Source organism: Mustela nigripes, chromosome 9, assembly GCF_022355385.1.
Source record: "Mustela nigripes isolate SB6536 chromosome 9, MUSNIG.SB6536, whole genome shotgun sequence".
NCBI classification, from domain to species: Eukaryota; Metazoa; Chordata; class Mammalia; order Carnivora; family Mustelidae; genus Mustela; species Mustela nigripes.
The window spans coordinates 12,852,119-12,874,809 of NC_081565.1; the positions used below are offsets into that span (position 1 = coordinate 12,852,119).

A 22,691-nucleotide genomic window follows, 5' to 3' on the forward strand; every position below is an offset into this window, starting at 1 on the left:
CAGCCAGGAGACAGATCTTCAAGTCCCCAGGAGGGCTCTGCACCGAAGCCAGGACCAGGTGGGGCGGTAGAACCAGGGTATGTCGGATACAGTGCACACAAAAGGCCTATGATATTGTCAAGGGGCCTAGGTTCGAGTTCTGACTTTATCACCTTCCCTTACGCATGCAGACATCAGAGTCTGGGATGTATCACTGCAGCTTCCTGGACTCTAGCGACTCTTGGCATAAAATGGGTGCTCGGGAAGTCCGAGCTCTCAGCAGGATCCAACAGAACCAAGGTGGAACGAGAGCCCTGTGTGCTGCCGAGCGAGGCAGTCAGGACTGGGACACCACTGCAGACTACGGGTTTACCCTCCACCCCTCCCGGAAGCCAACCCAGCCCAGCCCAGCCAGCCCTAAGTCAGACATCTCCCCAGAACTGCCCATCGGCTGGCAGAGCAGCCCTCCAGGGAAAGGGGTGGATGGCGACTGGATTTACAACCCAGATAAACGCCTAGCAGACCTACCCCTCTCCCCTTTCCAAGCGGTCCCCCAGCTCCTCCTGACTGAGGTCATCATGGGGCCATGGAGGATGAAGGGGACGTGTGTGTGTTTGGGGGGGGGGTGTGATCCTGCCCGCCTCTCCACCCCAGCTAAGAAACATGAGCACAAGTTTCTCACCCAAGGTGCACTAATCCTTCTACAAAGCAGAGGTCACAGGCCTTGAGGGGAGGGAGGTGGGGTGAGCAGGAGCCTGGGAGCCACAGGCTTGCTGCCACACTCCTCTTCCTGTGGCAGGAGTGGCCTCAGTCCTCCAAGGGCCTCCCCGTAATGCCTGACATCCACCCAGAGAGCCACCGCCCCACCAGTGGGCATAACATCCTGTCCGTTTTACAATCGGGAGAAAGCCCCAGAAAGGAAAACTAACCAGCTGAAGAGAGTAGAGCCAAGGCTTGACTTTAGATCACTTGGGACCCATATCCCACGTCTCTCCCGAAGCACACCTGAGAGGCCAGGTTCCCAGACTGTGCAGTGTGTGAGAACGGCTCTGCGAATTTTTCGAAGTGCAGCTGCCTAGCCCTGGAGTGGAGATGTGGAATCTGCATTTTAACAGGTGCCCCCAGGTGGTTGTGAGGAAACACCATCTGCACTCACCACAGGCCGGGGGAACACCCACACGTGCACACACTCGTGGGCGCACATGACACGGACCAGCACAGGACAACAAGGACCAGTAGGCGCGCAGGCTCCAAAGGCAGATGCCAGGTTTGGGATGCACCTTGGCTCCTTATGGGTTGTATGATTTGGGGCAAATTTCGTGACCTCTCTAAACCAAAATGAGAGCAAGAAAAGAATCGGCTTCAAGGTGTTGTCTTAAGGATGCAAGGAAATAATGTGCAAAGCGCTCAGCACGGGACCTAGCATGTCATAAACACTCAAAAAACGGTGTCACCATCACGGTCAAACTCAGTTCCGTGTATCAAATGCCTAAGGGAAGGAACCGAGCACCAGGCACCAGGGGACTGCAGGACAACGCTGAGCCAGGAAGAGACACCTAAAGGGTTGTACCAGAACCAGTGGGTAGAAGTAATGGGGACACAGATCTCTGCTCCAAACTGGAAGAATTTATCAGACTAGAGTTGGCCTATCATGAAACCAGCTGCCTACTCTGCTGTCTCTAGAGGATGGCGGCTAAGAAGACACCGAGATGTTCACCAGGAGATGCCATATCAGGGAAGGAAGAAGGGAGGGGGTGGCCTGGTGCTCTTGAAGGTGACTTTGGGTTAGGGTCTACAGGTCAGTCCCTCTCCCTATAATGCTGGTTAATTTGGACATTTGCACTGTCCTGTTCTTTACAACCTTTACCTCCACAAATCCAAAACGGATAGAGAGAGGCCAGTGGTAGATAGAAAGGCAAAAGCCTTCTGAGTAGTTCCTGGCAAGGAGGGATATGGATGGGTCTGTCTTAAACCGAGGCCTGCAAACATACTGAAATCATATGCCTCAGAGGATATGTGCATCTGTGCACTTCTCTCAGAAGAGCTGGTTAAGAGGGGGCTGGTTCATATCAACTTTTGCGTGGAGGGGAAACTGAGGCACAATGGGGTCTGGGTGGCTCAGGCTGCGAGAGGGCCCAAGCTCCGGGATATGGACTGGAGCCCAAGGCTGTTGTCCTATGAGCCACGTGCTTTCCATGCCTTCTCTTTCAAAATTCTCACTACTTCCCCCTGGCGTGAGACCTTTGAGCTCAGAGAGGTTAGGTAAGCTCCCTAAGAACACACAGCTAGTGAGTGGCAGGACTGGGTTTTACACCCAAGTTCTCTGGGCCTCAGAGCTGGTGCCTGATTTGGTTTGAACTCTTGGCTGCATAGTCTTAGGTCAAGAAAAGATGTTTGGTTTTGACAGAGGAGAAATAATGTTAAAGACGATGATTCGTGTAGGTGACAAGCTACCTACTCACCCAGCCTCAATTAAAATTAAATTCGAATCAAAATTAATTTCACCCCTAAATAGCAGAAGGGGGGGGGGGGCGATCAGTTTCCGTATGACTCAAGCCAGACAGCTCTAGAAGAATGGAGCATCTGGAAACCAGAAAACCCAATCGTTTCCACCAGGCTGGGAACTGGAACCTAAGTTCCTTTGGTCCCTCTTCCTAGGGACCTGTTTAGCTCACCGGTCAGGGCAGCCCAGAAAACCAAAAACAGACCTCTCTTCAATGACCCCGCCCCCTCAACACCGAGGAGTGGCTACTGGTTGAACAAAACAACACCTCAAACTTGGGTGCCCCGGGGTGACTGGCTCTGGGATGGGAGGAGTTGCTGTTCAACCACCAGCCCCCAGGGTGAGCTGAGGAGGGTCTTAAGTTTGGGGAGACCACTGGAAGCGCTGCGGTGGGGAGGCTGGAGAAAACCGCCGCCCTAACCCCTGCGGGCTGCAGGCCCCTGACGGGGGCGGGGAGCCTTCCCTGTTAGAGCGCGCGGTTCTCCCCCCAAGGATCCAATGATCTAGGCAGGGCGCCCTGGGAAGTTTAAAGGGTCAACGCACCTCGCAAAGGCCGTTTGGCGGCACAGGGGGACTGTAGGGTAGAAAAGCAAAGTCGCAGCCCACTCCTCAGTCTGATACCCCCATACCTCCCGTTAGGTCCCCCAGATCCTCTCGAACCTCAAGTGCCTCTGGGACCCCTGCAAGCTCCGGGGACCCCCGTCTACCGGCGCGGGGGCCCCAGCTCGTACCTCTATGCGCCGGCGGGGCCACTGTGCTCTGCCATCCCGAAAGCGCCGGAGCCCCAGCTGCACGCCGGACCGGGGTCACGAGGTGGCGGAGTCGCGGGGACGCAGGAAAGTTTCCGTAGCGCCAGGCAGGCGGAGCGGGCCAAGCAGGCGGCGGGGCCGGGCAGGAGCGCACTCCGGCGGGCTCCGTGCCTCCGCCTGCGCCGCGGTGCTCTGGCAGCAGGGCTCCCCCAGGCCACCCGGCCGGCCCAGCCCCGCCAATCGCAGGCCCCGCCACCCGCAGCTCCGCCCGCCCGGCCGGGACCGAGCGGAGGCGGGGAGGGGCGGGGCGGGGGCGCACCTGTTTGGCCAATCGACCCCACTACAAACCACCTCGCCCCGGCCACACTGCCAGACTGAACAGGGCGATCCCCTCTGCTCTCGGCACCGTCCGCCCATTCCCCGCTTGGACCCGGTATCTAGGCTGGGCACCCCAACCCCAACCCCGACCCGGCCGGGTCGAGCGCGCCGCTGTCTCCTCCAGCGTGCGGAGGCCCTCTGTGCGCCCGGACTGCGCTCGCTCCCCAACCCCTAGGATGTCAAAGACAAAATCCTGGCTTTAGCCTGGGGACCATAGGGGTACAGGTTTGAGGAGTGGACTGCGACTCTGCTTGGTTCACCCCTTTTCTACTCCACATCCTCTTCTCCCTCAAGGATTTTCGCGCGTCCTCTGACCCCGTAAACTTCGCAGAGAGCTTGCCTCGGGCTCCGACGGCGGGGCCGCGGGCTGATGCTAGGTGCAGAGCTCTGGGCGGATGGCAGGGTGAGGGAAGGTCACAGGCAAGGCGCTTCCAGCCCTCCCACCAACATAAACCCTCGGGAATCCTGTCTGGATTCGGGCAAACTTCGCCAGGGCGCTTGCGATCTGCTGCAGCGGGCCCCCCAACTTCTCTTGGGGTCACAACACATATTAAAGCTTGGCGATTCTATTGTTCCATTTTCCAGATAGGAAGACTGAGAGGCCAAAAGGAGACAAAACCTTCTCGGTCGTGGTGGCGAGACGGCGACTTTTTCAAACTAAAGGTGAGTTTGCGGAGGGCGCCTGGCTCCCCTCCAGCGCCCGGCGCCGACGCCTGGGTTCTCCCTCGCTCGCCCCCCGCGGCGGACCTGGGGTGGGGGAAGGAGAAAGAGGCGCCGGCAAGTGCCGGGAAGAGGGAGAGCACGCCGGCAGCCCGCCCTGCCTTACCTCGGCAGCAAAGCGTGTCCTCGCAGAGCGCGCCGGCCGGAGGCCCCAGCAGGGGCAGGGAGGCCCAGGCGAGCGCGCGGGAGGCCGCGCCGCCCGCTCCCATCCCGCACGGCCGGGGCCGCTCCTTCGCCCGCCGGCCTTCCACCCTCGGCGGCACCTGTGCGGACAGCGCTGTGCCTGCGGCCTCCGCCGCGGCCTCGGGGGTTGGGACGGGGCCAGGCCCGGGGTGGGGCGTCCGGGGCTCCCCGGGCTCCTTGGACTGTCGCGGCCCGGACTCCCACGGTCGCGGGCCCCGGCTCCCGGCGACCAGCGCAGGGCAGGGCGCTATTTTTAGCTGGAGCTGTTCTCCCAGTTGGACAGACAGAACCAGTTAATTCGGCCGCTCGGGAAGGGCCTGCACCGGGAGCTCCCGGGAAAGGCAGCCGCAGCTCTGCTGAAAGCTGATCCTTCGCATTCCTGCCTCTCGAGGCGGGCGGGAGGGAGGACGCCTCTAATTCCCCCGGGAAGCCGGCGTCCTCTCTGAAGGCAGTCCTGGGCCCCAAGTGCACGCCCAGCGTGGGGCTCTTTAAATCGAATCGGAAACTCCACCTGCCTTCCTTCTGCAGACTTTGCCGATTTCCCATAAAATGCCCACCCTTCCTACTGGTGTCCAGCACTGGGAGGAGCCCCCCAGCAATGCGATCTGGTCCCCAGCACCGACAGAATCTGGCACACTCCCGGGACTCAGGAGCTACTTTCCTGAAAGAAGGAAAAGTGAAAATCCCGTATCAGATTAGCCAGAGGGTCTTCAGAGCCTAGGCAAGATGGGATAGATGGACGGGGTGGCTTCGATATCCTACAGAAAGCCTCACCCAACACCTTCTGATTGTATGACCTTGGCAAGTCTTCTCACCTTTCTGCCTGTTTCCTTTATGCATAAAAGGAGTCTGAGAAGCCCCAGAGATAGCATCTGAGAAAGGCTTTGTAAAACAACAACAACAACAACAAAACAAAAACAAAAACCTGAGGGGCATGCCCCAGGAACAAGAAATGAAGAAATTCAAAGAGGAAGAAGATGGAGATCTGCTCTCACAAAGCCACTAGCTCTTCTAATTCAAGGGAGAAGGTGTGCCTTAGCTAAGCCCTGATAAGGTACAGCTAGACTGTGTGGTACTAGCCCAGGGAGAGACCAAGAGGCTGGTGGTGGACCAGAACAAGGGCTGCCAAAATAGACTCACACATGTATGGAAACCTGGTATGCGGCAAGAGTGGTGCTGCACGTCACTGGGAAAGGGTGGGCTTCTCTATAAAGGATGTTTTTTAGAGTAACTGGATATCCACATTGTGGAAAAAAGATACGAAATCCCTACCTCACACCTTCCATTAAGAAAAAAAATTCCAGGTGGATTAAAGACTTAAACACAAAGAACCTGTGTAATAGGGGAAGATTTTTTAAAGATCCCAAAAGCTGGGGCGTTTGGGTGGCTCAGTCGTTAAGCATCTGTCTTCAGGTCAGGTCATGATTGCAGGGTGCTGGGATCGAGCCCCACAACAGGCTCCCCAGAATCTGCTTCTCCTTCTCCCTCTGCCTGCTGCTCTCCCTACTTGTGCTCACTCTCTCTCTCTGTCAAATAAATAAATAAAATCTTAAAAAAAAAAAAGACCTCAAAAGAACAAACTATCAAGGAAAAGATTGATACACTTAATTGAAGGATAAAATTCAGGGCACCTGGGTGTCTCAATTGGTTGGGTTTCCAATTCGTGGTTTTGGCTCAGATCGTGATCTCTGTGTGTTGCAATCAAGCCCATGACGGGCTCCACCACTCAGCACTGAGTCTGTTTGGGATCCTCTTCTCCTTCTACCCTCCCCCAGCTCATGTGCTCTCTCTCTCTCAAATAAATGAGTAAATAAAATCTTTTTTTTTTAAAAAGTATAAAATTCAATGGGGCGCCTGGGTGGCTCAGTGGGCTAAGCCACTGCCTTCGGCTCAGGTCATGATCTCAGGGTCCTGGGATCGAGTCCCGCATCGGGCTCTCTGCACAGCGGGGAGCCTGCTTCCCTCTCTCTCTCTGGCTGCCTCTCCGTCTACTTGTGATTTCTCTCTGTCAAATTAATAAATAAAATCTTTAAAAAAAATTTAAAAAGTATAAAATTCAAGGCGCGCCTGAGTGGCTCAGTGGGTTAAGCCTCTGCCTTCAGCTCAGGTCATGGTCTCAGGGTCCTGGGATCGAGCCCCACATCCGGCTCTCTGCTCTGTCTGCCTCTCTGCTTACTTGTGATCTCTCTCTCTCTGTCAAATAAATAAATAAAATCTTTTTTTTTTTTAAAAAAAGTGTAAAATTCCTGTCTGTCAAAAGAAGATATTTGAAACACAATCTCCAAAACATACAAAGATCTTCTACAAATCAATTTTCAAAAGAAACAAGAGAAAATGGAGTAAAATGTATGAACAGGCAATTTGAGGAAGGGAAACCATGAATGGCTAATAAACATATGAAAAGACATTCAGCCTCACTCTTCATCCGGGAAATGCAAAGTCAAACCCCATAGACGTACCCTTGCACACCTGTGCAATTGGCCAAAACCAAAGAGGCAGGAAGGCAGAATGTGGGTGAAGATATAGAGCACAGGGAAATCTCTCATGCACCGGGGGGGTGGGGAGGGGAAATGAGTGCCCCATTCTGAGGAATAATCTGACAGTGTCTAGAAACGTTGAAGATGGCATTACATACCCCAGTGACCCAGAGAACTTGGCTTCTGGGATAAACCTGGGACTTGCTCACAGCCACAGTGTTTACCCTCGTAATGAATCTTAGGCAGTCTTGATGTCCAACAGCAGAAGGCACAAAGAAATGGTGGACCAATCCATGAAATTCTGTACAGCTGTGAACATTGGTGGGGGTTCCTTATGGATCATAAGTTGATGGGGGGGGGGGATGGGAAGTACGTTGGAGAAGACCGCGTTGGAAGACAGCATTCCTAGAGATTGTTAAAACATGCGAAACAGAATGATACCACATATTGCTGGGAATGCACATGTTTGGTAACAGTCTGAAGAAATTCAGAGGAATGATGAATACACCATGTAGTGAGGCGTTTGCCTGGCGGGGGGCAGGGAGGGAGACCTGAAGGGTCGGGGGACGGGGCTTTGTTGATATTGGTAAGGTTTTATTTCTTGACCTGGGTCAGGGGTGTTTGTTTTACTCTTCAGAACCTTTTTCAAAGATACAGAACAAGCAGGAGAGGATAAAACACAAAATCCCCATAAAATGCAGTCGTGCTCTGAACTTCAGTTTCTTCATTTCAATAATATGACCATCGTGTCTGTGAAGTGATCAGACCAAAGTCTGACTCACGGCGAAATGCTCAGTAAGACTTGAGAACACGTACAGCCTGTTCCTCGAACTCCCCCGGGATCCTGTGTTCCCTAGTCCCAGTCAGGGGAGACTGCCTCACTCTATACAACAGGATCTCCCAAGCCCCCCAGCCTCTGTCCTGCCTCCGTGCCTTTGCACAGACTGTTAACGTTTCCTAGAGCATCCGTCCTGCCCTATCTTCTGTTGCCATCCAGCACTGGCCTTTCAGCCCGTGGGGAACCCCTGTGAGGTCCTCTTCCACTCTCCAGGCAGACGACTCTCCCTGTATCCACCCACCCCGCTGTCCGTGTCTGTTGCGTTGTACCCTGTGACACCTGGTTATGGCTCTGTGCCCTCCCTGAGCGGACTGGGAGCTCCCCCCTGTCACCAACCTTGTCTGATCCATCTCTGCAGCCTGACTACCTACAGAAGGCCTGGCCTAGGACGGCTGGATGAATGAATAAAGGGGGCAAGTCGACCCAAATGCTCACAGACAAGAAAGGGTCATGTCAGACTCTCAAAAGGAGAGCAATCCCACTTTGCAGATGGAATGCCTGGTCCTCATGGAGTGTTTTGAGGATACAATGTGACCTTTGGGGTCAGAGAGACCTGGGATCCCCTCTCCGTTGAGCCACGTGTCCGCTGGAAGAGAAGCGGCAGGCTGCTACCTCCCTCTGAGCCCTAGTTTCTGTGTCTGCACAGCCAGGACGGTGGCTAGGGCTGACTGCAAGGGGTTCTCATGAAGAGTCAATGAGGTAATAGAGGCAAAATGCATGACCCCATTTTTGGGAACAGGTAGCAATTATGTGACTATTGGCCAAGAGGAAGATATTTGCGGGGGAAGGTGAATGGGACCCAACTGGGCTGCCTACCACCGAAGAAGGAGGCTAGAAATAAATGCCAGGGAGTGTCCCCTGGCTTTGCACAAAAGCAAGCACCCGGGAGTCCGCCCTGGAGGTGGGAGGGTCAGAAGTGTGCCCCAGGTTAGTGCCTCTGGTCCTCTTTCCTCCGGTCCTTTGCGCTACCCTGGGGTGGGGGCTGCACAGCATTTCAGAAACGCAGCCCTCCTCCCCGTCTCTCCACGTCCACTCTGGTCCCCTCCAATCTGTTCTCGTACATAGCCCAGGGATCTCAATCTGGACCCGTCTTTTCCTTGCCAGCTTCCATCTGCAGGGGCGACAGAGCCTGCGGCACCCTCCCCAGGGACGCGTCTGAGACTACCAAATACATCGTCTACAGCATATACGCAAAATCTACATATGTCCTCTTGTCGGGGGCTTCCATCAAGGCGACATACAGGATGGCAAATTGCTTATGGTCCACACCCTAGGAGATGAGCTGGCCAGTGTTACATGCCGTGGGAGAAACAAATACACAAAGTGGGCAGGGCAGTACGGTCCTTGGAAAAGAACAGCACTCTGTGTTTCATGGGCTCAGATGAGATTTTCTGAACTAATGAGCCGATCCTCTGATCCAGATCACACTGGACGACGTCATATTACCCCGGTGATGTGGACGTGGGCTACTGCTGCCACTTTGTCCCATGCAAATGACCACGCGAGGTGGGAATCCTGCCCAGCTTAAGGTCTGCCTTAGCATGGATCGTGTGATGAAGCCCCAGACCCCCAGGAACTCGGGACAGGGGTGCTGTGAATGGAAGGAGAGGAGGACACCAAAGGGAGCTCGTTCCTGTGTGCCTGCGGGGCACTGAGGTCACAGGGAGCTACAGCGGTGATGTGCAAACCTCACTCCAGCTCTGGGGTGTTTGAAGATTTAGATACCTCGAGAGAATGCAGCTGGAGTGGGACACTGTGCGTGGAAGAAAGTTGATGACCCCGAAAGGGAGAAAGGCTCTGGTTCCCAGGGCGGCACTGTTCCAAGGGGCACAGCCCTGCCCGGTGTGGTCGGCCTGGAAGCCATGGTTCCCTCTCTGTGGTTTCTGGCACACCCTCTCTGCCGTCCGAGAGTTCCCGGAGTGCCCAGGCTGCTCATGGACCCTGGGACCCGCACGTGAGGAGCTCCCAGAGTGCTCCTGACTGCCGGAGGTGGGTGGGTGGCTGTGGGGTGCGGGAGGAGGGCTGGGCTGGTGGACCACAGTAGTGGCTCCAGAAAAGTCTTCTAAGGAGACTTCTAAGACCTCAGAGCGTGTCTTAACAGAGCAGAGAGAGACACGAGCCAGACAAAGAGGGAAGAGCCCAGGCTAAGAGAAGGGCAAGGTGAAGCCCCCCAGCACGCCCTGGGAACTCCAAGCAAGCGGCTGCGAGACAGGTCGGAGGCAAAGGAGGTGGGGCTGGGGCAGGAGGGGCCTGAATGCTGTGCCCAGGAGCTTGGAATGTTTTGGGGGTGGGGGACTGGTAGATGCTGGGACATGCCGCCCAGACCCCCTCTTCCAGAATGCAGGACTCACTCCCCCAGGCATGTGGAGGTTGTTACAAAATGGCCCTCAGCTCTCAGTTCCCTTTGGGGGCGGCCTCTGCCAAAGGAAACCACTGCGACCCGAGGTGACACTCCTTTCCTAGGGTGTCCTGCGTCCTGTGATGGATCAACTGAGGGCTGAGCCCCTTGACACTACCCAGGACAACTCTGGAGGGCCAGCCCTGCTCCAGGCCCTCCCTAGACCCCACGCAGGGCAGCTCCTCTTTCCTTCTGCCCCGCCTCGCTGCGGGCCCCTCTGTCCCCAGGTGCCACCAGCCTCAGAACAGTCTCTGAGCCGGCTCCCCCGGAAACCCACCCTGCGACAAGGAGAAAGGGAAGCACTTGCTGAGTATCCCACCGGTGGGAGGGACCCAGGAGACCCTGTGACTTTGCCAGAGCCAATGAGAGAGGTGACTGCTACTCACAGAAGCAGGCAGGTTCTCAGGAGGCGCAGAGAGGCTGGCTCATCCGGAGACAGAAACAGAAATTGGAGGCAGTTGGGGGTAGGGATGGGGTCCAGAAGTGGAGCGAGTCATGACCTTAACTTTTTTTTTCCTTATGCTGCTGGAAGTGAGGTTGGTTCCTCAAAGGAGGAATAGATATTAGAATTGCATAAGAAATCAATGACCAGAGTGCATGATAAATGTTGCCACAGGAATAGTAAGGAGCACAGGGCTTTAAAGGGTGGATAGGAGTTCGCCAGGGAAAGTCACATAAGGCAGAGGAAACAGCTTGTGCCTGGAGCCCAGCTGGACTAGGATACCCAGAAGACAGCCAGGATGCCCAATAAAATGTCAATTTCACATAACTGATGAATTTTTTTTTTTTTTTAAGATTTTATTCACTCACTTGACATAGAGAGAGAGATCACAAGCAGGCAGAGTCAGGCAGAGAGAAAGGGCGAAGCAGGTTCCCTGCTGAGCAGAGAGCCCGATGCGGAGCCCGATCCCAGGATCCCGAGACCACGACCTGAGCCAAAGGCAGAGGTCCAACCCAATGAGCCACCAAGGCGCCCCTAAATGATTTTTTAGTACACGTTTGTCTTATGCAATATTTGGGACATACTTATCCCCCAAATTATCCATTTCACCTTCTTATCCTGGTCCTGCCAGCAGCCCAGTAGTAGGCCCCACCAAACTGCAGCTTGGTATGCTCGGAACGGATTCTGTGGTATCCCTCCATCATCCAAACCCTCAGCTGTCATTGGGGGTCCTCTACTGCGTGACCCTCAGCCATCCCATCTCCCACCTTTGAAAACCCCCTTTAATCTCCTGCCTCTGAGTGTTTGCCACACTGTATCCTCTGCCTCCCCACTATGCCCTCCCCGTGTCCACACCTCCAGGAAGCCTCCCAGATTTCTCTGGGAGAATGGAAGTAATCATGTCCACCGATCAGTAGCAGAAGGACCTTTGGCAAGTCACTTCATGTTTCTGAACCTTCGTTTCCTTGTCTCTGCACTGGGGACCATACTACCTCTGCCAGGCTGCTGAGAGCACCAGACACACTCTCAAATGTTGGCATGTTCTCCCTGGGCATGCCTAGATCATAGCCTGGCACCCAGTGGGCACAGATACACATTAGCTGAACAGAACCAACTGCAAAGGTCCTGAGCTTTTACAGCTTAATTTGCTTCTCGGAATTGCCATGCCCAACAGTGGAACCTAGACAAATTCAATTTCCTATATTAAGATGATCTGAAAAGAGATGAATAATGAAGCCCCTGCAATTCCGATCGCATAACAGGTTTCTCCCCTGGTTGACAAGGGACCAAACCAGCTCCCCAGAAATGGCCCGTTTTAGCACCAAACATGGCGCCTGGCCACTTTGGATCGAAGCAGGTAATCTCCACCCCACACATTTCTGCCTCAAGCCCTCCCAATCCCAGACCACAGAAGGTGATTTCTTATAACCATTAGCATAATTACCTGACTGCAACACTACAGAGAAGCGATGAGATGAGCCTGTGATTTCCGCACCGTTATTTGTCTCAAGTAAGTCACCTGAAGTTCGCCTGCCATCAGGATTCATGGCCGCATTCTGTAATCGTCGGGAATTATTTTGCTAATAACAGAGGTACCTTGATCTAATTTAGTTTTAATGCCAGGAGGTGCCCTCCCAGAATAATCAGCTCCAGGGCAATTCCAATTTCCAGGTCTGTTACACGTTCTGGAGAGAAGATTCAATTCAAAGAGGCTGAAGTTACTTCTTTATCACCCAAAGTCATCTAGGGGCAGAATGGGAATCCTACCTCTACGGGTTTGCAGAAAAATGCAGGGCGAGGTTGAGCCACAGGGAGCGGGGTGGCGGCGAGGTCGTAGCCAAGAGCAGCAGCTGGAAGACACCACTAATGGTGTCTTGAGGACCGGGAGGCATTTGCAGGGGGCCCTGACTTTTCTCGTATTCATTCATTATCTCATTGATTCCTTGACTCCGTTTCTGGGCTCTCTCCTCTGCAAGACCTGGTCTCCGCTGTTACTTGAATACAACTATTGATAGCAAACGTACGCAGCCCTGTTCTGGGTACTTCGTGCTTATACAGTCATTACTTCCCGTGAGGCAGGTGGGTGCGACTACGGTCCCCACTTTGCAGATGGGAAAGCCTAGGCAGAGAGGTTAACTTGCATCAAGTCACACATTTAGTAAGGGGCGTAGCTGAGATTTGAACCTTGGACTGTGAACTCCCTCGAGTTCATGGACCAGGGAGAATCCTGAGCCCACCAGGAATTGTTGAGCCCCTCCTCTGTGTTCTCGTGCACCCCTCCCAACAACTCTGGTATGGGAGTGTCGTCCTATTTTATTGAGGAAGACACAGAGTCTCCAAAAGGGGCTAATTTGGCCAAGGTCAAGTGAGGAAATGGAGTTAAGTCGTGATTAAACTGTGAGCATAGGGACCGACCGCCCAGCTCTGCCCTTTCCTTTCCACTCCGGAGCGGTACCTCTTTCCCACCCCGACCCCCACCACAGAAACCAAGTGTCCTTTGCTGTCCTTCACTGTCACCAAACAAAACCTACTTCCAGATTCCAATCACTCGCTCACATTCAGGCTTCCAGCCAAGGGTCGAGCCCTCCCGCGAGAAGGGCCAGGAGGTCGACGTGCCTCGGCCCCTCTGCTCCTCACCGGGCCTGGGCCTTCCCGGCTCTTTGAGGAGGTGGGTTCTTTATAAACGGGTGGAGCCACAGAACCTTCGTTTCGAATGAAAAATTTCAGGCAAAGCCAATATTTAGATGACAACCAGCTGCTCTGGGCAGAGCTGTGCTGGGGCAAAGGCGGGGAGTCTCTCTTACTTGGCAATCTTTTGGCATCTCCATGGGACCCCAGGACTCTTTCGACGGTTGGGAAACCACTGGTCTGGACGTAGGTCCAAGGAATCTGAGCTCCACTGAGTGCTGGCAATACTCAACGACGTGCAGGGTGGGCCCCTCCCCCCGAACACCTGTCCGGCCTTGTTAGGGGCATCAAGGGGCCGAATCCAAGAGTGGCATGTCAGCAAGACCCGGTTGTGCCTCTCTGCACAGGCTGCGGGGCCAGCCCATCCAGGCACACTCCCCGGTGGCCGTGAAGACAGGTCACTCCCCTCCCACTGCTGTCTATGTCTATTTGTTTCCTCTCTTCTGTCTTGCCCCTTCTCTAAAAACGTATTTGTTTTTTTTTAATACCCCCCCCCCAACCTTCCTTCTAAAATGCTCAGGGACAGCTGTGTTCTGGAGGAATCAGTGCTCCCAATCACCAGGCCCAACACTCATGGTGCCTGGGAATGCCTCCTGGAGGCTTTGGTTACCCCTGGGCACCAACGTATGTGTAGGAGTTAGCCCAGGTAAGGCACATTGCATTGGGAGGAGGCGGGCGTTCCAGGTTCAGAAGAGAGGCCGGGGAGGCTGGCTATCACTCGACATGGCTGAAGTGTGAACTTGGTGGTTGGGGGGGGGGGGGGGGGGGGGGTGGGGGAATGGCAGGTGGAGTGAGAAAAGCATCCTTGAAAGGCTGTCCTAAGGGCGGCGGGCTGGTTCCTGAGGGTCGAGCAGTCTACGGAGCCATAAGAGGGATCAGATGCACATTTTAGATCCTCTGGTTGCATACATGGTTGGGGAAGGGGTAGACCCTGACGATGGGGCTTTCCTCCCCCTCATTCCCTCCAGCTCCCACCTGCCCTCAACACCCTCCAGGGAGCCCTGCTTCCCTCGGAGACACTGCATGTGCACAGGAGGGAAGAGGGCTTTCAGGCTGCAGGGAGTCCCCACCTTGGCCAGGCCCCCAGCCTGGAATGCAGCCCTTGACCCCTTCAGCCCCAGGACCATGGGGTCAAGATGGGTTAGAAAGTTGGAAATTCCATCCCAGTTGGCTGGGATGCTTTGGTTTTAGGGTTTCTGTTTGTGAACAGGAGCCCAGGCAGGGAGTTAGCTTCCCCGCCCCATTCTAGTCCCTTCTATCCTACTCTTGGCTCCGACAAGCCCCTGCTCCAGCCTTGCAGCCCCTCTTGGCTCTTGGATCACTGCCTCCCCACCCCCCATGCTGCGGTGGGAGAGGAGGAGTTTCCTTCTCCAAACACAAGCCCTATTGTTCCACCACTCAGCTGGGCACCTGTCTTGGCATCCGCACTCACTTGGCCTCAGGTCAGCCACAGGATAAGGCTGAACTAGTGGGCACTGAGGGTCCGGGACCCGGGGCAGGCATGCAGGCCATCGCCAGTGGCAGTTTGGACCCTGTCCCTCCCTGGCTCCCTTCCAGGGCTCCTGCTTACTCTGGGGCACTGATTCTTAACCAGAAGGGATTCTATCCCCCAGGAACAGTTTGCAATGTCTGGAGACATTCTTGGTTGTCACAGCTTGTCCTGGGGTGAGGGGCAGGTATGCTGCTGGCGACTGGTTGGGGGAGGCCTGGGATGCTACTGGGCATCCTTCAGGGCCCAGGACAGCCGACTCGACAGTGTTCCAGCCCCAAGAGGCACCAGTGCCAAAGTCAGAGGCCCCACCTGAGGTTAAAACCCCCCATGCCATGCTTCAGGCTGGGACACTCCAGACACTCACTCCCACCTCAGCCCCTGTCGGGGTGCCCTCGCTGCTGCCTTCCACTTACCTAAATCTCAGTTCTCTCCAGCCCCTCTGCCCATGGGGGCTCTCCGCTGCTGCCCACACCCGCCCCAGCTGCCCCTTCCAGAAGCCGTCTGGATCAGATCCTGCGGCTTTGGCCCTCCTGAGTCTCAGCTGGCTCATCTACATAATGGATGGGTGAGGTGAGTGGAGACCCCAGCCCCCACCCCCCATAGCACAGACACAGCCCCTCCTGTCTCTCCCCGGGATGCTAGGCACATGGGACACTCAGAGTTGGCACACAGTGGGACCCATGTGGCTTTGGAGCCGGTGGGCCAGGGTTCGAATCCTGACTCTGCCACTTCTCAGTAGTTGGACCAGAAGTTAATCACCAAACGTGCCTGCACCTCAGTTTCCTCCTTTACAAAATGGGTTTTCCGGCAAGAGTTCCATGAGCTGTGCGGTGTCCTGTCCCTGTCCCTGTTCCCTGTCTGGCTGGTCTATCCTGTCAAGGTGCGCTGGACAGCCATCTACTCTTGGGGCCGAGAGGACAAGGATTAATTGTCCTCTTACTTCCCCCTAGAAGCTGAGCTTGCACTGGGCTTCCAAGGACTTTGGGGAATGGAGACGCCTGAGACCACAGCAGTGGAAACCGGAAGCTGAGCAGGCCCGGCTGAGCGCCCCCTGCCACGAGAGTGACCACCCTCTTGGCTCCTGGTCTTTTTGGCCTCCCTTCTCAGCTCTCCAGTCATTGCCTGGGCTCAGCTTCTCCTGCTGGGACCGTGACCTCCCACAGGTGGGCGGCCACCCCGACTTAGCCGAGCTGGCTCAGGGGACGGGGCATTGCGTTGAGCAGAGGGGTGGCTTGGCATCTTAGGAATTCTGGGGAGACAGCACAGAGACAGACTCATAAACCCAGAGAATGAACAGGTAGTTGGAGGGGGGTGAGGGTGGGCGAAACAGGTGTAGAGCATCCAGAGGTGCAAACTTCCAGTTATCCAAGAAATAAGTCACAGGGATGAAAAGTATAGCGTGGGAGATACAGTCAAGAATGTTGTGATTATTTTGTTTGGTGACAGATGGTAAGTACACTTCTCATGGTGAGCATTTTGTAATGTATGTAATTGTTGAGTCACTATGTCATACACCTGAAATCAATATAACATTGTTCGTCAACTTCAGTGAGAGCTAGAGAGAGAGAGAGAACAAACATGAGCTCCCAGGCTCCATGACCCTCCAACTTCAGCAGTTGTTGCCCCTTAGAATTACAAGGAGGCAGAGAGACAGAGAGATGGAAAGAGACATCGAGAGACAGAGACAAGAGACAGAGCGCAACAGAGATACAGCAAGAGAGAGAGAGAGACTGAGGAGGTCCTGTCCCTCCCCTCCAAGCTATCAGAGGCCCAGGATGGGGGAAGAGCCCCAGGAGAGAGAGCGTGGGGACCCCTCCTCACCCACCACAGAGCTGGCCAGAGGGAAGACTAAAAGCTGTCCTAGCAGACACCCTCCCGGGCTCCCTGGCTTCTGGGCCGTGGAATTGGCATGGCCATTCGGTCAAAGACGGGCCTCCCCTTTCTAGTCCCACTCCCAGTTCCAGAGAGAAAGCAGGGACAGATCTGGGCCAGCCCCCAGAAGGCTCCTGAGTCAGGCCCTGAAGACAACCCCCCCCCCCACTTCAGCTTCTGCTGGGGAGCCCACCTACCTCCTGCCCTCCCGACCTCTCCGGTACCATCTGGTACAGCCGCGCGCTGTCTCCCTCCACTGCCGCTCCTCCTAGCGGCCGCCCTCCACCCCACCATTAGCTACGGCAAGGGAGGCCCTTTGTCTAAGATTTGGGTCAAGGGAGAGAGAGTCCAGGGCAGAAGTAGGGGTGGGGGTTCGGGGACAGACACCCCAGCTGCCACTTCAGGAACCGCGCAACCTCGAGCTGGCTTTTTTGGAGCACAGACCCACGCGTTCTGGTGCAGAGTCGGTGGGAGCTCGGGGTACACATGTGGGACCCCCACAGCCAGCCAGGACAGAGGCCCCCTCGCAGGCATTCTGTCCTGCTCACACGTGCTTATGCCCTCCACGTGCTTTCATGCGTGTGCATCCGCGCACACACAGGCACGCCGGGATGTAGGTCACTGGCTGCAGGGCCTCGGAGCCGGGGGTTATGAGGATCTAGCCACCCGGCACACGCTTCCGGATTGGACAGAAAGCCACCCCTCCTGCCTCCCACCTCCCCCTCGGCTTGCCTGTATCCATCTGACCCAAAGCCTCTCTAGGCTTCCTTTCATTTTTCCCTAGAATTCCACTGGCTGAGACTGCTGGGAAGCAATTCTGTACAGGGTGCGCCACGTGCCTTTTATTCTGTGTTGGGGGGCCCTGTGCAGGACAATGTGGAGGCTACAAGAGAGACAGAGGGTTGTGACCTCATCGTCACATCGTCACATCGTCATGGGATGCCTTAGGACTAGAGGCGGTAATGGCCAAGAGGGTATGGTAAAGGAGAAAACCAAACAGCTTCAGCCAAGCTGATCAAGGCTGGCTTCCTGGAGGAGGTGGCAAGACTTTGGCTGGGCAGATGGGTAAGGTTTCCAAAAGCCTGGGAATGGGAGTGGAACTTACACAGCTGGGAAGACCTCAGCCACTCCTGTCCTCTACCCTGAGCTGGGGCCTCTCCCCAGGTCACATCTGGAAGGACCATCACAGACCCTTCTACGGAAAACCCCCGGAAGGTCCCGCAGGCCTTTCAGACACAGTAAGCCCAGGACATCACTCCCACTGAGAAGCTGCTCTTCCACTCACGTCCCCCGCTGGTGTGGACACCAACATTCCTGCCACGGGCCAGAGGCAAAGTCATCCTGACCTCTTTTTCCACCCCACCAGTCTCAGTCTCCAAGTTTGCGGTCTGGCTCCTGAAGCAGCTCACAGCCCAGAGGTAGAGACAAGCAGGAAAGCAAATGGACTGTACTCATCAGTGTGTGACAGGACAGCAGGAAGCTCAGCGTGCCTTTGAGCCCAGTAAGGTAGTCAGGGAGGGCTTCCTGGAGGAGATGACAGGAAGAGTGGCCAGGTTGGGGGAGAAGTAGTAGGGAGAGCTGTATTACAAGACTGGTCCAGGCAGGGGGCACACAAGAGCAAAGATGAGGGAGGAGGAGAAGGACAGCGCATTCAAGGCAGTGATTGATTCATGGAGATGGGGGTGGGGAGAAAGAAGGGGTGTGGCGGGAGACAAGGGCAGAGGCGCCAACCTGGGGTCAGGTGGTGGACTGCCTGGAGGCTGTGTCAATGATTTTTCACTTTTTCTGACTGCAGTGAGTGGGGTGGGACTTTAAGATGCCGGTGAGTGGTCCCCTCGGCTGCACATCGAGGATGAGTTTGGGGCATGGATTGAGATGGGGAGACCCAGAATGGGGTGAGGCAGCCCTCTAGGAGTCCAAAGGGGGGCCTGGCCTGAGGTGGGGGCTGGGAGCTGGAGCAAGGGTAGATCTCAGGGTCCACAGGAGGTAGGATGGACCCTGAGTGTTTCCTGGTTCCTCCTCCCTCGGGGGCCCCCACCTGCCCATTGGACGGCATAAGAAGGCATGATCTATTGGCGTGGTCCTCTCAAGAGTGGGAGCCGTGGGAGGTGGCTACTAGTATCCCCAGCCCTCTGATGAGCAGAGCCAAGTAGCCCAGGCCAGAAGCTGAGGCCTGGGCGTGTTTGCCAACAGCAGCTCCAGAGGGAGCCCACCAGAAGCCTGTGGAGAGTGGGTGGGGGGGATGTCTTTGCTTTCTAAACAATAGGAGCTCCTCCCTCCTCCCACTAGGAGCCTTGCTCCCTGGGGGACAGGAGCTCCTTTCTCCTGAGCTTTCTCCTGGCTCGGCCTGGCCCAGCTCCAGACCCGGGGCTGCCCTCTGCGTCCCCCTCCCTGGGCCCCACTTCCGAGCCTTCTCGTGCAGCCAGCTGCTGAGGCTTGGGCACATAAATGATTTAAGCTCCTCCCGACTATCCTCATTGTTCTTCTTTATTGACTATTTTTTCCTGATTTAGCCTCTCCCCAGACTCCCATGAGGCAATGGGGCAAGAAGGCGGGGGCTCCACCCCTGTCCACCTGCCCGACGGGGGAGGGTCAGAGGCCCAGGCATGGCTGGCCAGCGGGACCGAGGCCTTCCTGGGCATGGGAAGGGCTTTGGATTGGGGGCCAGAGTACCCAGAGAACAGCCTAGAATGTGGAAAAAGGCACAAGAGTCTTGGAGTCCTGCGCTTGAATTGAGTGCCCCCACTAGAGCCTGTGTCTGTGGGCCCTTCTAAGCCTCGATTGTCTCGTGTGCGCAGTGAGGTCGCTCCTTCCTCTGCCAGGAGCCGGTGACTCCGTGTGGAACACATCACAGAGCTGGCATGTACTAGGTGCTCAGTAAATGGGGCCCCCACTCTGCCTCACTGGCCTCGCTCGTCCACCTGGGGAAGGGCCCCGGGTAGGAGCGTGGCTATTCCTGTTCCTTCGGTGGTCAGCAGGCCCAGGGCAGAGCCCCAGGGCAGGATGGAAGGAATCAGGGTCTTGCATTCTTTCCCCAGCCCAAGTGGGCCAGCCTGGCATCACTACCCAGTTCCCCAGACAGGGAAGCTAAAGCTCGCTGAGGGCCCACCCAGGTCCTTGCCCAAGACCTGTTGGGTTAGCTAAGTGGCAGAGCAAGAGGAGGTCCCAGGCTCTTGTCCTGAGAGGCAGGCCAGGACTGAACGCCCTTCCCGAGAAGTCCACCCGCATAGACACAGCCTTAGAGAAGGACCTAGTGGGCATGGGTTTAGAGCATGTGCTCTGGGGTGGGACAAACCTACATGACTCTTAGCCTTGCCACTCACTAGCTGTGTGATCTGGGTGGGTCACTCAGCCTCTCTGAGCTGGTTTCCCCATCTCTAACACAAGAATGCTAACCCCCACCCCACAGGGTGCTGGCGAGGGGAAGCCAGATGATGAAAGGGAGGCGCATGACCAGGCATACAGCTGTTCTTTTACGGTTTTTGTCTATCTGTTACCAGCTGAGGCAAACCTGCTTCTGACATCTTCGGTTCCTCCTCTCATGGGAAGGGCTGGTGAGTGGTGACATCAGACCCCTGACAGCTTCTAGCCCAAAATAACCTTCTCTTTAGACTGACCCTGTCCCATCACAGCTGCTTCTGCTCGCTGTTCCCAGCTGGGTGCATATGGCCTTCGGTTATGGCTGCTGCCGCATTGGGCTCCTCCCAAGAGCTGTGCCAGCAAACCCTCCCAGGAGGCAGGATTTTTTGGGGGGACATGAAGGGGCCACCAGGAGGGGCAATGATACAGCTCTGTCCTGAGCTCTGGAGCAACCTGGGTTCAAATCACCTTGTATGACCTTGGCCATCACTTAACTTCCCAGAGCCTCAGTTGTCTCATCCGGAAAATGGAACTAACAACAACGGGTCTATGGCGTTGAGGACTCGAGCAGACAAAGTCCATGAAGGACCTTGCATGGAACCTCAGCCCAGAAAAGGGCCTCAGTAAATAGGCCTGGTTGTTGAACCTGCAGCACTGGGAAGTTTATAAAATCACTTCCGTCTGCCAGCCTACTGGGACCCCCTCAACGGGGGCAGATGTCCCCGCTGGTTATCACCAGGAAGAAACTGAAGCCTCTTCTGCCCCCAGGATTTCCGAGCAACCAGCCCCTTCCAGAGCACTGATCCCGGCTCTCTGTCCAAGCCCAACTCCCTCCAGGAATCACAGATCCCCCCCCCCCCCTTCCCAGGTGTCCAGTCTCATGAGATTTTACCTTGTCACTCCCCAAGACAGCCAGGGAGGCGGGCAGGGCCCTGCCAAGTCTGCCCATTTGTCAGACAAAGAAACCAAGGCTGAGCGAGGAGCAGGGACCTGGTCCAGGGCGCGCGAAGGCGAAGGGAGCCAGGATGAGGCTCGGGCCGCGGGGAGGGGACAGGGCGCCAAGTGCTGAGTCGGATTTAGAATTTTAGATGGTCAGAGCCAGATCATTCCGGGGTGTGGGGTATAAACGACCACGAAGGGAACATCATGCCCAGAGTGGGGGATGATGCCTGAGGACCCAGAGCACGTCCGGGGCGGGATCCAGCAGGGGCATTCACTCATTCGCTTGTTCATTCATTCATTCATTCATTCATACAGCGAATGCAGTAGCAACCAAGGCACAGCCCTGCCCTCAAGGACCTTATGGTCTTAAATGGGAGTCAGACTAGCGACCAGGCGATCAAAACATGCCCTCATCAGGGAAGCACCAAGGGGTGCCACAGGCAGGGGTGGGAGGCCACGTCGGCAAAGTGGAGGAGTGGCAGGACGGCGTGAGAACCCGACCAGAGAATGTTCTACAGGGTGAGAAAACAGGGTCCTCCTGTTTTCTTCCTCAGCAACTGGAAAGAAGGGAAGGAAGAGCTTCTCTGAGCCAGACTTGTCAGGCAGTCAGAGGGGGTCAGCCCAGATCTTGTCTGACCCTTGCCTCGATTTACACACGAGGCCTGCCCATGAAGGGCTTCTGCTCCCTGCCTTCTTGTTTCTGACTGTTGTGTAAAGAAACCCCTGCTCCTGTGTTTGCCACTCCCTCAGCCACTTCAGCCCTCACTGGCCTTGCTCCAAGGGTCTCTCACCTCAGGACCATCTAATAGGGCACTGCTCAGTCCTGTCTTCTGAGGCCCCTTCCACACGGCGCCGCCCTCCAGAGCATTTGCGCCAGTGGCTGGGATGTGGCCCAAATCCCTTCATTCCTGGAGCACCAGGTGGATGGAATCAAAGCTCAGGCTCTCCACCAGATGGAAGGAGAGAGTCTTGCTTGATCTGAGCCATGGAAGGGGGCCCAGAGCCCCACTCCCAGCCATGCCTCTCCCAACCCTGTACCCACTGAAGTTTCCGAGTCCCCCAAGGAGCTCAGCTTGTCAACCCCGACCCAAAGCACCACCCTCCTTGGAAGTATCAGGGAACCCTCAGAAGTTTCTCTGGCCTTTGCACCTGCTGTTTTATCTGCCTGGAATGCCTTTCCTCACCTCTTTGCCTGGGCCAACGGAATTTGTTCACTCACTCATTCGACATGTGTGCTGGATGCTTACTCTGGGCCAGGCAGAGAGTTATGCTCAGGGGATAACAGCCGTCCGAGAGCTCAGAGACTTGGGGATACGTCAAGTTCAAGCACACACACGTGCACACACAATAACGTCCTGTACAGATAGGAGCAGACCATATCAAGGAAAAGAGAAAGTAAGAGTAAGATCTCATTTGATGGATCGCAGGAACATGATCTAGGGAAGACTTCTCTGAGGAAGTGACTTTTCAGTTGAGTTTGGGAATAAGAGGGGGAGGAGGAATTAGCTTACTGAAGAGTGAGAGGAAGAGTGTTCCCGGAAAAGCAGACAGCATGTGCAAAGGCTCCGGGATGACAATGACTTTGATGATTGTGAACAAGTTCAGATCAGTAGGACCAGAGTCTAAGGAGTGGGTGCATGAAGGAGAAAGAGTTAGGTCATGCAGGGAGG

At 55.6% G+C, this 22,691-nt stretch overlaps 1 protein-coding gene and 1 long non-coding RNA gene across 4 annotated transcripts in view; one reads left to right on the forward strand and one right to left on the reverse strand.

Annotated features, from left to right (window-relative positions):
• DAB2IP (DAB2 interacting protein) overlaps window positions 1-22,691 on the reverse strand; it is a 186,078-nt gene that overhangs the window by 160,933 nt on the left and 2,454 nt on the right. The window contains exon 1 of one of the 3 annotated variants that reach the window (XM_059410883.1): window positions 4,436-4,571. The exons of 1 other annotated variant lie outside the window; for it this stretch is intronic. In XM_059410883.1, coding sequence (XP_059266866.1) covers window positions 4,436-4,538 — 103 coding nt within the window. In that variant the 5' untranslated portion in view covers window positions 4,539-4,571. Of the gene's footprint in view, window positions 1-3,213; window positions 3,417-4,435; window positions 4,572-22,691 lie in introns of those variants that run through there. One more of the 3 variants, XM_059410891.1, reaches the window with a different exon arrangement.
• Window positions 3,549-6,323, forward strand: LOC132024455 (uncharacterized). The gene is made up of 3 exons (XR_009406245.1): window positions 3,549-3,664; window positions 4,195-4,272; window positions 5,358-6,323. It is a non-coding gene; the product is annotated as an uncharacterized LOC132024455 (long non-coding RNA).